At 47.5% G+C, this 16,391-nt stretch overlaps 1 protein-coding gene and 1 pseudogene across 1 annotated transcript; both read left to right on the top strand.

Annotated features, from left to right (window-relative positions):
* The first annotated feature begins 240 nt into the window (after positions 1-240).
* Positions 241-1,185, top strand: LOC120403481 (olfactory receptor 1019-like). The gene has a single exon (XM_039534553.1). The coding sequence runs from the start codon at positions 247-249 to the stop codon at positions 1,183-1,185; it is 939 nt and encodes a 312-aa protein (XP_039390487.1). The 5' UTR covers positions 241-246.
* A 12,231-nt stretch (positions 1,186-13,416) lies between these two features.
* Positions 13,417-14,353, top strand: LOC120403418 (annotated as a pseudogene).
* Positions 14,354-16,391: the final 2,038 nt, after the last annotated feature.

The raw sequence follows: 16,391 nt of genomic DNA, 5'->3' as shown, positions 1-16,391 counted from the left end.
TTCGTGTGTGGGGCATGATTAACCTGTGTGTTATTGTATTTACACAGTGTCTATTTTATCACACAACTGGAATGACCAGCTCTGAACATCTGGCTCTGTGGACTAAGCCGTTCCCTGAGTGGGTACTGATGTCCATTGAGAAAATGATCATTTATCTTCACTTACTTCATTTCAGAAAAGGGATAGATTTTCCGAACCATCCACCTGCCCACATCTCTGCAGCTGTCTGATCTGTGTTCAGAGGAGATGGAAAAGGGAAATCACTCGGAGGTGACTGAGTTCATTCTCTCAGGACTGACAGATGGTCCAGAGCTGCAGATCCCCCTGTTCGTGGTGTTCCTACTGATTTATGTTATCACCCTGGTGGGGAATGGGGGGATGATCTTGTTAATCACGATTGATCCCCGACTCCACACCCCCATGTACTTTTTCCTCTGTAATTTGTCTTTCTGTGACCTCTGCTTTTCCTCGATAATTTCCCCTAAGATGCTGCTGAATTTCTTAGCCGAGAGGAAAAGCATTTCTTACTCTGCCTGCGCTGTGCAACTGTATCTTTGTATCATTTCTGCAGATGTTGAGTGCCTCTTGCTGGCTGTGATGGCGTATGACCGTTATGTGGCCATCTGTAACCCTCTGCACTATACGGTCACCATGTCCAGGCAGCTTTGTAAACAGCTGGTGGTCGGGGTGTACGCTCTGGGGTTTGTGGATTCAATGATACACACGTGTTTTACATTTCGGCTGTCATTCTGCAGCTCCAACATCATCAATCATTTCTTCTGTGACATCCCCCCACTGCTGGCGCTCTCCTGTTCTGACATCCACATCAATGAGATTGTGATGTTTGCTTTCACATGGTGCATTCAGGTGATCAGCTTTGTGCCTGTCCTCCTCTCCTATGTCTATATCATCTCCACCATCCTGAAGATCCGCTCTGCCGAGGGCCGGCGCAAAGCTTTCTCCACCTGCTCTTTCCACTTGACTGTGGTGGTCCTGTTTTATGGCATCCCACTTTTCCTGTATTTACGTTCCCCCTCCAGCTATTCCATGGACATAGACAAAGTGGCCTTGGTGTTTTACACGCTGGTGATCCCCATGTTGAACCCCCTCATCTACAGCCTGAGGAACAAGGAGGTGAAGGACGCCCTAAGGAGAGCAATGAATAAACTCCTAACCAATTCCTGAATCTGTTTAACTCTGTACTGGTTTAGTGATGGGGAGTGGGAACAAGTGAATTCAATTCCCAGCCCACTGCAATGTAATTTTGCAGAGCCCGTAGGAGTATTGTTCATTATTGTATTGTTATTATTATTAATTTGTTTGTATTCCAACAAAGTCTGCAGGCCCCAACTGAGCTCAGTGGACAAAACACGAGAAGCATCACAGGTCCAGAAAGAGAGAATGATTTTATAGACTGGTGACTAGGGGCACCCACCTAGAGGGTGAGATGCTCAACTTCACATCCCTGTTCCAAGGGCTATTTAATTAGTTATCCCCGTAAGAACAACATTGAAAGGAGAGACTGAGAGCAACCCAGACTGGAAGAGCACATCACTCAGGGGCGGGGGTGTTTTCTGGAAATGCAGGAAACCCAAGTGCATAGTCTGATGGGTTTGGTCACAGACACCCCCATTGGGACTGTCACCTGTTGTGCTGAAATTACCTCTGAGCCCGTTTTCCCTGCCAGCCTGGACCTCCAGTACCCTGACTTGCTGAGCCAGACACGCCAGCCTGCTGCAACACAGACCCAAACTGCAGATCTAGACTGAAACTAGCTCAGCAGGATACCAGTCTCCAGCACGCAGACACCCAGCTCCCAACGGGATCTAAACCCCAAATAAAGTAATTTTACTCTGTATAAAGCTTATACCAGGTAAAATGATGAATGTTCACCCTCTATATCACTGATAGAGAGATATTCAGAGCTTCCCCCCACCCTCAGGTAACAATTACTGACGCTGCATTAATAAAATAACTTTTGTTTATTTATAAAGTATGAAAGTAGAATTTAAGTATTAACAGACAGAACAAAGTAAGTCACAAAGCAAAATAAAACAACACATGCAAATCTAAGCTTAATACACTCAGAAATCAGTTACAGATGTTAACTTCTCACCCTCATTGTTACTTCAGGTAAAATCCTTCTCAGGTCAGAGGCCTTTTCTGACCTGAGTCCAGCCTGTTCTCCCCCACCCCTGTGGTTACAGTCCTTGTTTCCAGGTGCTTGCAGGTATCTCTGTGGGGTGGGGAGGTCGTCTCTTATGGCAGTAGAAGACACTCATTGTTTGCTTCCCAACTTGATATAGAACTTCCCTAAGTGGGAAACCTTTGTTTGGAATTCCACCCCGCTCTGGAAAAGTACCAGCTTCAAGATGGATTCCAGGATCAGGTGACATGGTCACATGTCACTGTAAGACCCCAGTCTCCATTCTTCCTGGGTTGGCCCACGCACACACAGGAAGGCTTGGAGGTAAACAGAGCCTTTCACAGTTCAGTGATTCTGAAGCACCTTTAATGGCCGCCACTTAATAAGTCTACATCTGTAATACAAGTCTTTATCTTATTCTCCTAACTCCAGACATAGAAATAATTTTTGTAAACCAATAGGATGAACACACCTAGTAGATTACAACCTTTCTAATGATATGTTACATGGGGAACTTAGTATAACTCATACTCCAGTTATGTCATTTTCATAAGCATATTTTCATAAAGCATATGGAGTGCAGTGTCACACGTGGCTTTGCCCTGCACTGGACAGAAGGGAGAACTGAACCTGGATCTCCCACCTCACAAGTGAACACTCCATCTACTGGACTAAAAATTACAACAGGAAGGACCACCACTGCCTCCTATGGTGGGTGCACCTAAATCCTCCCCCCCACACACACACATAATTTTTTGGCATAAAGCTATTAGGAGTATTTGTAACTCATTTGTGAATAGTTTCAGGTCAGTCCAAACGGTATTGTTTTTGACAATAAATTATTCGTCCAGAAGAAATTCACCCATTTCTAGAAAACTTTTTGCCCCAATGCTGGGAATTTACTTAAAGAGACATTTGAAGAGGTGACCAACAAATAAAGTGGAATACAGTCACCTCAGTTTTGTATTATTTTAAAATGTCCTCACGGGAGAGTCAGTGATACAGACTAGCTGATGTTCTGGAGCTCTGTGTTCTATTTCCACAAGGAAACACACGTTAACAACATTACTTGAATGTGCCATACAGACCTGTTGCCCTGGGAAAACAGATGTTCCAGTGAGCAAATCTCAAAGCCAAATTTAGCCTGTGCCACCCAAGGAAGCAACTCCAGAAGTATTAAGGGTAACGTTGGTGTGGGGAGCAAACAGGGAAAGATTTCAACTCTTAGTCTGATTTTAGGGTTCTGAGCAGGTACTGCTTCCGTCCTTCTCAACTCAGTGTAAGTGAAGGGAGGAAAAACAAGGAGGTACCACCAAGTCATGGGTAAACAAGTCAGTTTCAGAGAATCTCAGTCTTTAATTGAAATGACAGTGAGCCATTCATGGGAGGAGAAGGAGAAATTATCCTGAGAGGAGAAATTTAAACTTTTCTGAACATGTTTACCTATCAAAAGGAGGAAAGAGCTTTACCAAGGGAGAGAGAAGAGTGATTGGAAAAGGAGAGAAAAATAGTTTCAAGAGGAAGGGGGAAAATTCCCCCATCGATTCCGGGAATGTCTATACTAAAGCCATTACATTAACTCAGCGATGCTGTGCAGCAGTGCCACAGTGTAGATGTTTCCCACATTGATGGAAAGGTTTTTCTTTCGATGTAGTTAATCTACGTCTCTGACAGGCAGTAGCTAGGTCAATGGAAGAATTACACTGAGGGTGAGTACGAGCTGACTGCTTCGCACAGGGTGTGAAAAGTCCACCCTCCCCCTGTACGACAGAGCTCTGTTGATCTATGTTTAAGCATAAATCAGGCAGGGCTGCCCAGAGGATTCAGGGGGCCTGGGGTCTTCGGTGGCAGATCCCGGAGCGGAAGGACACTCCGCCGCCGAATTGCTGCTGAGTGTCCCGGAGTGGAGGACCCCGCTCCAGGGGCCCTGAAAAACTCTCGTGGGGGCCCCTGCTGGGCCCAGGGCCTCAGGCAAATTGCCCCACTTGCCCCCCCTCCCTCCCGGGCGGCCCTGAAACCAGGCCTCAGAGAAGCTGTGAATGGAAAAGCCCAGTTGGGAAATCCAGGCCTATCTCCCTGCCAGGGCAGCAGAATCCCCTTCGGTTCTTTTTGTTCAGGCGAGTTGGAAATATTCCAGCTGTCCCAGCTTCCCAGTAGAGATGATTCTGCATTATTCTGCAGTCTGACCGAGCTCAGTGTCAGGCTGTGTGTGTGTGTGTGGTGGGCACTGTGTGTGTGTGTGTTTGGTGTACATTGTGCACTCTGCATGTGCAGGTGGTGGTGGGTAGAGTGGAGCTGAATATCAAGTGTAGGCAGGTGCGTGTCCCTCACCCTGCCCAGTGCTCAGGCTGGCATCCCCCCTCCTCCCAGTGCAGGGCTCTTTGTGAGATCGTACAATCATAGGACTGGAAGGGACCTTGAGAGGTCGTCTAGTCCAGTCCCCTGCACTCATGGCAGGACCAAATATTATCTAGACCATCCCCGACAGGTGTTTGTCTAACCTGCTCTTAAAAATCTCCAGTGGTGGAGATTCCACAACCTTCCTGGGCAATTTATTCCAGTGCCTAACCACCCTGACAGTTAGGAAGTTTTTCCTAATGTCCAACCTAAACCTCCCTTGCTACAATTGAAGTCTATCGGTTCTTGTCCTATCCTCCCCTCAACACACATTGTTTTGCAATTTTATTCCTAAACTCTGTGTGACGGGTTGGGTCACAGAAACTCCTTTGGGAGCTGCCACCCGATGTCCTGAGACTACCTCTGAGCCTGTTTTCCCTGCCAGCTTGGGACTTCAGTACCTTACCTTGTTTGAGCCAGACATGCTTGCCTGCTAAAAATAACAGCCCCAGGTCTGAACCACATCCTGCAAAAGCTGCAGGCTTAACTGAAAACAGCTCAAGAAGTGCTCCTGTCTCCAGCACTCAGATACCCAGCTCCCAATGGGGTCCAAACCTCAAATAAATCTGTTTTGGTCTGTATAAAGATTATACATTTTAAACTCATAAATCGTTCGCTACTACTGTCAGTCAGCACCACACCTTTAGTATTATTGGGATATTTTCTAGGTTGATGGCTGTTACATACCAGGGCCCAACCCAGACTAATCAGCAGCTGTGTCACACCTGCCTGCAACCTTGCAATGCCTTGCTGAAGTGGCTTCCACCTGGGCCACTCACAAACAAATCACATCCTGAGCATGTGTGTGTAACTGCAGCCTGACCAGGAACAGTTGGGTTACACTCAGGATCTCACCACCCTTGCTTATACTGTAGGGTGACCCCAATCACTCCTCAGTCTTCGATTTCCCTCCCGAAATGTACATCCTTTGCTGCCCAGTCCTCTCCTGGACAATGCAAGCTACATTGTCCATTATTTCTTTAACAGCACTAATATGCATGCAATTTAGCTTCTCAGATACTTCTATTTAAACACACTGGATTAGATTGATTGACTACAAATATAGATTTTAAGTGAGTGTAAATAAGGAGGCATAGATGTGAGACATGGTTACAAGAAATATAAAGCTACAATGCAACTCGTGCCTAAGTTAACAAATTATGTGAAATTCAAAGCAAAAGTTTCCTCCCCACATGCTTCCAGCAGTCTTACTGACCAAACTTCTTAGGTCAGGACCCCTCCCCAAGTCCAATGGCTGCTTCCTTTTCCCTTCAGATGCAGTGAATCAATGGGAAGAGGCAGAGAGAGAGAGAGAGAGAGCGGTGCCTTTGGATGTCTGCCCCTTCTTTTTATAGTCCTATACCCCTTTGAGAAACATTTCCACCTGGCTACCAGAAGACAAAATGTCTATGTAGAAGGATGTTCCCTGATGCTTTTTCCTCACCTTTTGGGGCTTCCTTTGTTTCCCTTCCTTCTTGATGACTCTGGTTACTGTTTAGATACAAAATTAAGCAGAGCACACCTGTCTTTTTTTTTTGCCAGGCTGAGTTTGGGACATGTATTAATAATGTGATAGTGTAATCTTATAACTTCACATACAGTAGCTCCTCACTAAACATTGTAGTTATGTTCCTGAAAAATGCGACTCTAAGTGAAACGATGTTAAGCGAATCCAATTTCCCCATAAGAATTAATGTAAATAGGGGTGGTTAGGTTCCAGGGAATATTTTTATTTGGCAGACAAAAGGCACTATATACATTTTAAGCAATTTTAAACATGCAATTTAATACAGGTATAAGTTTTTAAAACAATGTTAAAGAAACAGTTTAATACTGCAATCATCATTGCTGAGTATGAAGCAATGGAGATGTCCCCGCCTAACCCCACACAGGCACAGCCCAGTGGCACTGCAGACAATGAGGCAGGCAAGGAGGCTGAAGTTGCCGTAGGTTAGGAGAAGCAGGTGGCGCAGCACCAGCGGCAGCTTCCCCTACTGTGCAAGCACCAGGGACGGGAGGCTTAACCCTCAGCCTGCCCACTCCACCCCTTCCCCCAAGACCCCACCCTTAAGCTGCCTCTTCTCCCCCCACTTCCTCCCCCTTTACTCCACACGCCGCATCCTCCCTCCTCCCCCTCCCTCCACTGACTCCTGAATGCTGCAAACCAGCTAATTGCCATGGCCGGGGGGGGGGTGAGGAAGCAGGGGGAAGGCGCTGATCTATGCAGTCTGCCAGCAGGAGGCGCTGCGGGGGCATAGAGGAGCTGATAGAGGGGCTGCCAGCTGTGGACAAACGAGCAGGTTCTGTAATGGAGCGGTGACGTAAGGTCGAAACAATGTTAAGCAAGAGGATGTTAAGTGGAGAGTTACTGTACATTATCAAAAATATTGTATTAATATTTACGATGAGAGCATGACTATTTCTAGTTGACTCAGAGCTTTATTTAGCACCTTAAAGCTGAGATCTGTGTGCAGATAATATGCATGCAAGAGGGATAGTTTGTGAACTGCAGAAGTCTGTAGCATGCTGTGATCTCCTCCTGAGCTCCTCTGGTCATCATTTGGTCTCCATCAAGCAAAATGAGTGAATCTATCTTTCCTACTTTGGGGAATAACCTAGCAAGAGAAGGACAAAGCATACCATGGTGATTGGCATGCTACAAATAGCTAGATAATCTGGGATACTATTACATATCTTACAGGTTTTACATTCCATCTATTGGGCCGGGACAACGAGGTGAATCTGAAACCAGGAATGACTGAGAAGATATCAGATAGAGCGCCAAACAATTAGTATGTTTCACCTGCATCTAAGGCCTGGTCTACACTAGGAGTTTATGTCGAATTTAGCAGCGTTAATTCGATTTAACCGTGCAACCGTCCACACCAGGATGCTAATTAGTTCGACCTAGAGGGCTCTTTAGTTCAAATTCGGTACTCCACCCCGACGAGGAGAGTAGCGCTAAATTCGACATGGCTATGTCGAATTAGGCTAGGTGTGGATGCAAATCGAACTTAGTAGCTCTGGGAGCTATCCCACAGTGCACCACTGTGTTGACGCTCTGGACAGCAGTCCGAGCTCAGATTTTCTGATCAGCCATACAGGAAAAACCCCGGGAAAATTTGAATTCCTTTTCCTGTCTGGCCAGTTCGAATCTCATTTCCTGTGTGGACGTCGTGGCGAGCTCAGCAGCACTGGCAGCGATGCAGAGCTCTCCAGCAGAGGAGTCCAGGGAATCTCAGAGTAGAAAGAGGGCCCCAGCATGGACTGACCGGGAAGTCTTGGATCTGATCGCTGTGTGGGGCGATGAGTCTGTGCTTTCGGAGCTGTGCTCCAAAAAACGGAATGTAAAGACCTACGAGAAGGTCTCCAAAGCCATGGCACTCAGAGGATACTGCCGGGATGCAACGCAGTGCCACGTGAAAATCAAGGACCTGAGACAAGGCTACCAAAAAATCAAAGCGGCAAACGGACGCGCCGGAGCCCAGCCCCAGACATGCCGCTTCTACGAGGCACTGCATGCCATTCTCGGTGGGTCTGCCACCACTGCCCCACCAGTGACCATGGACTCTGAGGATGGGATAGTGTCGACGGGCAGTTTCTCGGCGATGTTCGCGGATGGGGAAGATGAGGAAGGGTTTGTGGAGGACGAGGCAGGCGACAGTGCTTACAATACTGCTTTCCCTGACAGCCAGGATCTCTTCATCAGCCTCACAGAGATCCCCTACCAACCCTCCCCGGCCGTTAACCCGGACTCTGAATCAGGGGAAGGATCAGTCGGTAAGTGCTATAAACATGTAAACATTTATTTTTTAAAAAACAGGAATAAAAACTATATTAAAAGAAGGTCAATACATATAGGGATTGAACAGAAATCCTCTTGGGACCGTTCCACGAAGCTCTCATAGAGGTACTCGAAAAGCCTCCGCAGGAGGCTCCTGGGGAAAGGTGCCTTATTGGGTGCTCCGTGGAAGCACACTCTTCCGCACCAGGCCATCCTGAGGTACAGTGGGAGCATTGCCTCGACCAGCATGGCAGCATAGGGCCCTGGTCTGTGCAGGGATTCACGCAGCATGCGCTCTCTGTCTCTCCTAGTGACCCGCCTCAGGGTGATCTCACTCGGTGACTGCTGCATCTAATTAGGGGAATTACTGTAATGTTACTATTGTGAATGCTTGACTTTTCCTTTGCATAACAATGACCGTCGTTTAACAGCCACGTGTTGTAGGCTGCAGAGGAAAAACATACAGGGATCTTTCCCGGGGACAGCTGCGAGGGGCTGGAACAGGGTCAGACTTTATGCTTTCCAGATTGCCTGCAGCAGGAGGGCACTGCTATCCATTAACTGTTAAGCAACCTAAAGTTTACGGCTTACCAGGCCTGGCTGCTACACGGATTCTGCTGTCCTGCCCCGCTTGTCCGATCTCCAGTGCAAGACCCCAGGCAATGAAAGCGAATGCCGAAAATTCGAACTTGTCCAGAGAGCACATGAGATAGGTGCCCTGTATGGTCTTGTTCACAGAAACAGAGTAGACTGTGTTCAATGTTCGCAAACATGTATCTTTGCAAGGAAATCACTTCCTTTTTCCCATCACACAGCTGCGGCTCTTTCCCGAACTGCCCCGGCATCCCCCTCACAGAGGCTGGCGCAGATTAGGCGGCGAAAGAAAAAGACTCGGGACGAGATGTTCGCTGAACTGATGGCCTGCTCCAGAGCCGAGGCGGCCCAGCAGAGCCAGTGGAGGGAGACCCTCTCTCAGCAGCAGCGCTCACACAGCGAACGGGAGGACAGGTGGCGGCAGGAAGACCAGCAGGCGACTCAAACGCTGCTTGGCCTAATGAGGGAGCAAACGGACACACTCCGGCGCCTTGTGGATGTTCTGCAGGACCGCAGGCAGGAGCAGAGAGCCCCCCTGAACTGTATCTGCAACCACCCTCCCCCGCCACAAAGTCCTGTCCCCCCCTTACCCAAAATCACGTGAAGGAGGGGCACTAGGGGCTGTTAAAACTGTCACTCCACCCCAGCAGAGCGCTCATGTACCAAACAGCTCTCATTCCCTAAAGTATGAGAATTGCTTCCCTTCCTGGCTCACCCAATCCAAAATCCCAGTTTCATCCCCCAACTGTGTAGTTGAGTATTAAAAATAGTTTGCTGTTCATTACTGTTTCCATCATGTTTCTTTGCAGAAGACTTTGTGTGAAGGGGAGATAGGGGTTTGTTAATTGCATAGGACAACCACCATTAGCAGGGTACAGACATGGGGGCAGGATCAACAGCAGGTCACACACAGAGTGCAGTCACTAGGCACCCGGGTCACTCTGGGAGGTGTATGCTGCCCCAGGGTCCGAGCGCCTGGCATCCACAAATGGCAAGGCAGGCTGCCCTTACCATGCCCTTCCACCCTAGCCATGAACCTCTCCGATGCCCTGAGCCCCAGCCAGAGCCATCATCCCCCCACACCTACTCACCCTTCCCACACACCCCTCACCCCTTCCTGCAAACCCACCCCTTCCTGCACACACTCCTGTAACCGTCCTCCCCCCAGAGACCGCTGTAGGAGCAGGAGCCTGTCAGTCCTCGAGTGTAGAAGCGGTCTGTACATCACTGCACACCGTACCCACCACAGTCTGTGTCCCTGTTTGAACCCTTGAACGCGAATTTGTTAGTAAAGAAAACTTTGTTAATTAAAAATGTTCCAATAACTTTATTTTTAAATGTCTGTTGGAAGGGGGGAAACCTGTTGAACGGGGATGTAACCGCTGAAAAAAGTCAATAGTAACTGAAACAGGGGCAGGTTCAGCTTCTCTGTAAAGAGACTGGACAGTCATAGGTTACCCTGCTCTCTGAGGAACCTAGCTTTCAAAGCCTCCCGGATGCACAGTGTTTCCCGCTGGGCTCTTCTAATGGCACGGGTGTCTGGCTGAGCGTAATCAGCAGCCAGGCGATTTGCCTCAACCTCCCATCCCGCCATAAAGGTCTCCCCCTTGCTCTCACAGAGATTGTGGAGCACACAGCAAGCTGCAATAACAATGGGGATATTGGTTTCGCTGAGATCCGAGCGAGTCAGTAAGCTCCTCCATCTCCCCTTGAGACGTCCGAAAGCACACTCCACCACCATTCTGCACTTGCTCAGCCGGTAGTTGAAGAGCTCCTTGTCACTGTCCAGGGCGCCTGTATAGGGCTTCATGAGCCAGGGCATTAGCGGGTAGGCTGGGTCCCCGAGGATCACTGTAGGCATCTCCACATCCCCAACAGTTATTTTGTGGTCCGGGAAGAAACTACCTTCCTGCAGGCGTCTAAACAGACCAGAGTTCCTGAAAACACGCGCGTCATGAACCTTGCCCGGCCACCCGACGTAGATGTTGGTAAAACGTCCCCTATGGTCCACCAGTGCTTGCAGCACCATTGAAAAGTAGCCCTTTCAGTTAATATACTGGCTGGCCTGGTGGGCCGGTCCCAGGATAGGGATGTGAGTGCCATCTATAGCCCCACCGCAGTTTGGGAATCCCATCGCGGCGAAGCCATCTATGACGACCTGGACGTTTCCCAGGGTCACCACCTTCGAGAGCAGTAGGTCAACGATTGTGTGGGCTACTTGCATCACAGCAACCCCCACGGTAGATTTGCCCACGCCAAAGTGGTTCGCTACTGACCGGTAGCTGTCTGGCGTGGCAAGTTTCCAGAGGGCTATGGCCACTCGCTTCTGCACAGTCAGGGCTGCTCGCATCCGGGTGTCCTGGCGCTTCAGGGCAGGGGCTAGCAAGTCACACAGTTCAAGGAAAGTGCCCTTACGCATCCTGAAGCTTCGCAGCCACTGTGATTCATCCCAGACCTGCAGCACTATGCGGTCCCACCAGTCCGCGCTTGTTTCCTGGGCCCAGAATCGCCGTTCCAGAGCATGAACGTGACCCATTGCCACCATGATCTCCGTGGCGTGGGATCCCGTGCTTTGTGAGAGGTCTGTGCCACTCTGACACTTCATGTCCTCACCGCGCTGCCGGAGCCTCCTCGCCCGATTTCTCAGCAGCTCACTGTGGAAGAGGTGGACGATAAGGTGCAAGGAGTTGACAACGGCCATAAGTGCAGCGATGATCGCAGTGGGCTCCATGCTCGCAGTGCTGTGGCGTCCGCGCTGTCACTGACCAGAAAAGTGCGTTAACAGATTTCCCGCCGGCGCTTTCAGGGAGAGAGGGCAGGAGTGACGGTTGAATGACGACAGTTACCCAAAACCACCCTCAACACATTTTTCCCCCAGCAGGCATTGGGGGCTCTACCCAGCATTCCAATGGGCAGCGGGGACTGCGGGAACTGTGGGATAGCTGCCCAGAATGCACCGCTTCCAATATCGACGCTTGCCCCGTTAGTGTGGACTCACAAAGTCGAATTAGTGTCCTTAGTGTGGATACACAAATTCGAATTCATAAGGTCGAATCCACAAATTCGACCTAAGTTAAATTGAACTACTCTTGTAGTGTAGACATACCCTAACTTTCTGTTCCTTTGATTCCAAATTTGTTGTTAAGGCTAGTTGAAAATTTTTCTTGAGAAGTTTTTTTCCATGAAATTATCTTTCCCCTGGAAATTATCAGCTTTCTATCAAAATTCCAAACTCCCCTCCTCCCTAAACTGTGGCTGTGGGACTCTGGTGATGATCCAGGGCAGTTCAGGAAGAGGAGAGACCATCATGCACAATTAGGGATGTAGTACAGCCTGGGAGCCTGTAAAATGGAAGAGATTCGTAGTGTGTGGTATCTGATGCACACATGTGCCATTTCTGACTTGAAATATGAAGTTCTTAACAAAAAGATTTCGGTCTCCACAAACAAACCCGCTCTGTGGATCAGCTCTACACAGTAGCCAGCTTGTACTGAAAACATCAGGATGAAATATACCTCTAGCCTCATACTCTGTAACTCTGTTAGAAATTGCATCATTTAATAACACGGTAGAAAAGAGTGGGCCAAATTAATCCCCAGGGCACCAATTACACCAAGGTGGCTTTGGTTCACTGAATGTATTAATTAGGTGTAATGGCTCTCTGAGCTCAGGTATTCCCACTTGCTTCAGGGATCATGTCCCATAGATCACACATCTCACTATAAAACTTCCCGAATGCTTCAAACTGGCAGTTTCTGTCGATGGGGAAACACCAACACATCTCTCTCTCTCTCTTCTCAGCAGGTACGTGCTATTGTCCTGAATTACAGTCACACACACAAACGGACACCATGGGGATCAACAGATATTGAAATGAAGACCTCCAGCACTAAAAGCCTCAGCCCCAACCCCTACCCCTTCAGCTAAAGGAGCAACCTCCTTGCTTGGAAAATATAGGCAATTACATAGTCACTGAAGCCAGTGCTTTCCATTGTGTCTCTGGCTTTTCATAAAGGCTAAAGTAAATACCAAAAAGCTTAGCAGAGTAAGCAACTTTACCCCAAACCGACATGCCAAGCCACAGAGCTCCCTTTGCCCAAAGAAGATAGAAAGATTGACACTCCTCTACTCTCACTCCTTTTTGAGCTTACAAATAATCTCCTCACAGTGAAAATTTTTTCACCATGATTCTCTTACAGCAGAGTCACAAGTCACTGTTTGCTGCTTGGATTAGTGAACAGGAGTGTTCATATGTGGGGCATGATTAACCTGTGTGTCATTGTATTTACGCAGTTTCTATTTTATTGAACAACTGGAATGACCAGCTGTGAACATCTGGCTCTGTGGACTAAGCCCTTCCCTGAGCGGATACTGATGTCCATTAAGAAACTGATCTCCATTTATCTTCACTTACTTCATTACAGAGAAGGGACAGGTTTTCTGCACCATGCACCTGCCCACATCTCTGTAGCTGCCTGATCTGTGTTCAGAGGAGATGGAAAAGGGAAATCACTCAGAGGCGACTGAGTTCATTCTCTCAGGACTGACAGATCGTCCGGAACTGCAGGTCCCCCTGTTTGTGGTATTCCTACTGATTTATGGTATCACCCTGGTGGGAAATGGGGGGATGATCTTGTTAATCATGATTGACCCCCGACTCCACACTCCCATGTACTTTTTCCTCAGTAATTTGTTTTTCTGTGACCTCTGCTATTCCTCAACAATTTGCCCTAAGATGCTGCTGAATTTCTTAGTGGAGAGGAAAAGCATTTCTTACACTGCCTGTGCTGTGCAAATGAATCTCTCGGACGCTTTTACTGATGTTGAGTGCCTCTTGCTGGCTGTGATGGCATATGACCGTTACGTGGCCATCTGTAACCCGCTGCTCTATACGGTCACCATGTCCAGGAAACTTTGTAAACAGCTGGTGGCTGCGGTGTACGCTGTGGGATTGGTGGATTCAATTATATACACGTGTTTTACATTTCGGCTGTCATTCTGCAGCTCCAACATCATCAATCATTTCTTCTGTGATATCCCCCCACTGCTGGCGCTCTCCTGTTCTGACACCCGCATCAATGAGATTGTGTTGTTTATGTTAGTGTGCTGCATTATAGTGAGCAGCCTTGTAACAATCCTCCTCTCCTATGTCTATATCACCTCCACCATCCTGCAGATCCACTCCACCGAGGGGAGGCACAAAGCCTTCTCCACCTGCTCTTTCCACTTGACTGCTGTGGTCCTGCTTTTTGGCACCCTCCTCTTCGTGTATTTACGTCCCCCCTCCAGCTATTCCATGGACACAGACAAAGTAGCCTCAGTGTTTTACACGCTGGTGATCCCTATGTTGAACCCTCATCTACAGCCTGAGGAACACGGAGGTGAAGGACGCCCTGAGGAAAACAATGAATAAACTCCTAACCAATTCCTGAATGTGTTTAACTCTTTACTGGTTTAGTGATGGGGAGTGGAAAGAGGTGAATTCAATTCCCAGTCCATTGTAAAGTAATTTTGCAGAGTCGGTGGTAGTATTGTTCATTATTGTATTGTTATTAATTTCTTTGTATTCCAACAAGGTCTGCTGGCCCCAACTGAGATCGGGGACAAATCACAGGAAGCATCAGAGGTCCAGAAAGAGGGAATCATTTATGAGCTGGTGGCTAGGGACATCCACCTAGAGGGTGAGATGCTCAACTTCACGTTTCTGTTCCAATGGTTACTGAATTAGTTATCCACAGTAGAACAACTTTGAAAGAGATTGAAAGGAACCCTGACTGGAAGAGCACATCACTCAGGGGCATATCCATGTGCATAGTGCGATAGGTTTGGTCACAGATACCCCTATTGGAACTGTCACCTTTTCTGCTGAAATTACGTCTGAGCCCATTTTCCCTGCCAGCTTGGGACTCCAGAACCCTGCCTTGTTGAGCCAGAGATGCTAGCCTGCTGCAACACACACCCAGGGTCTGGGCCCCAGCCTGAAAGCTGCAGGTCTAGACTGAAATGAGCTCAGCAAGATACCTGTCTCCAGAGCACAGACACCCAGCGCCCAGTGGGATCTAAACCCCAAACAAATCCATTTTATTCTGTATAAAGTTTATACAGTATAAAATGATAAATCTTCACCCTCTATATCACTGCAAGAGAGCTATGCACAACTGTTTGCCCTCCCAGGTAACAGTTATTTATAAATAAACAAAAGTGATTTTATTAAGTATAAAAAGTTGGATTTTAGTGATTTTAGTTAGTAACAAAGTAAGTCACAAAGCTAAATAAAACAAAAGACGGAAAGGTAGGCTTAATATACCCAGAAATCAGTTACAAATGTTAACTTATCACTCCAGTTACTTCAGGTAAAATCCTTCTCAGGTCCCATACCTTTTCTGACCTGGGTCGAGCCTGTTCTTCCCCACCCCTGTGGTTACAGTCCTTTCATTTCCAGGTGCTTGCAGGTATCTCTGTGGGGGTGGGGAGGTCGTCTCTTAAGCCAACTGAAGACACTCATTGTTTGCCTTCCTCACTTTATATAGAACACCCCTACAGAGGAAAACCTTTGTTTGAAATTCCACTCCCCTCTGGAAAAGTACCAGCTTCAAGATGGATTCCAGTATCAGATGATATTGTTACATGTCAATGTAAGATGCCAGTGTGAGGTTGCACCCCATAAGGCTTTATGAAACTATGTTTATGAATGTAAATATGACATGACTGGAATATGTTTTATACTACACATGCCATGTAACATATCCCTGCAAAGGTTCTGATCTACTGAATACATTCCTCCCATTTGTTTGCCTGTATCATTTTTGTAATCAAATTTATGAATATTGGATATGTACTTTTTAATTTTAAATACCCTCAGTGAAGCAGTTGGTCAGCTTCCTGAGAAAGGACTATTCTCAGTAAGTGCCCCGTCAAGAAACACTTAAGCCAACAGTGAACTTGGAGACATCAATCCACATGTGAGCTTTCCCAGGAATGTGGCTTGGCTGGTAAAGAATTCAGTCATGCATGGATATGTGACTTGCCCATGTGACTCCAAAACTGCATCTTGAAGCTGGGATTCTACACAGGGGGAGGGAGGGGTGTCCACCCACAAGAGAAACTCTATTTAAAACCTTTGGAGACTTTCCATTTTGTCTTCAGCTGGTTCAAGAAATATTCTTTGGGGCTGGAGAGGCTACTTGAAAGAAACTAGTACAAAGGACAGTAACTACAGGGGGTGTGCGTGATTGCTGGACCCAGATTAGAAGGAGACTAGTCTGTAAAAGGGACAAAGCTATTTGGAGCATTTGTACCACTTTGCGAATATTATCAGATCAATCCAAAGGGTATTGGTTTTGACAATAAATTATTAGTCCAGAAGAAATTCACCCATTTCTAGACATCTTTGAGTTATTTCCCATCATTGGGACACAAAGCGACATTTGGAGAGGTGACCAACAAATAAAGTGTAATATATTCACCTCA

Source organism: Mauremys reevesii, linkage group 4, assembly GCF_016161935.1.
Source record: "Mauremys reevesii isolate NIE-2019 linkage group 4, ASM1616193v1, whole genome shotgun sequence".
Classification (NCBI taxonomy): Eukaryota; Metazoa; Chordata; order Testudines; family Geoemydidae; genus Mauremys; species Mauremys reevesii.
Note: the sequence above shows the minus strand (reverse complement) of the source record. Positions and strands in the feature narration are given on the sequence as shown.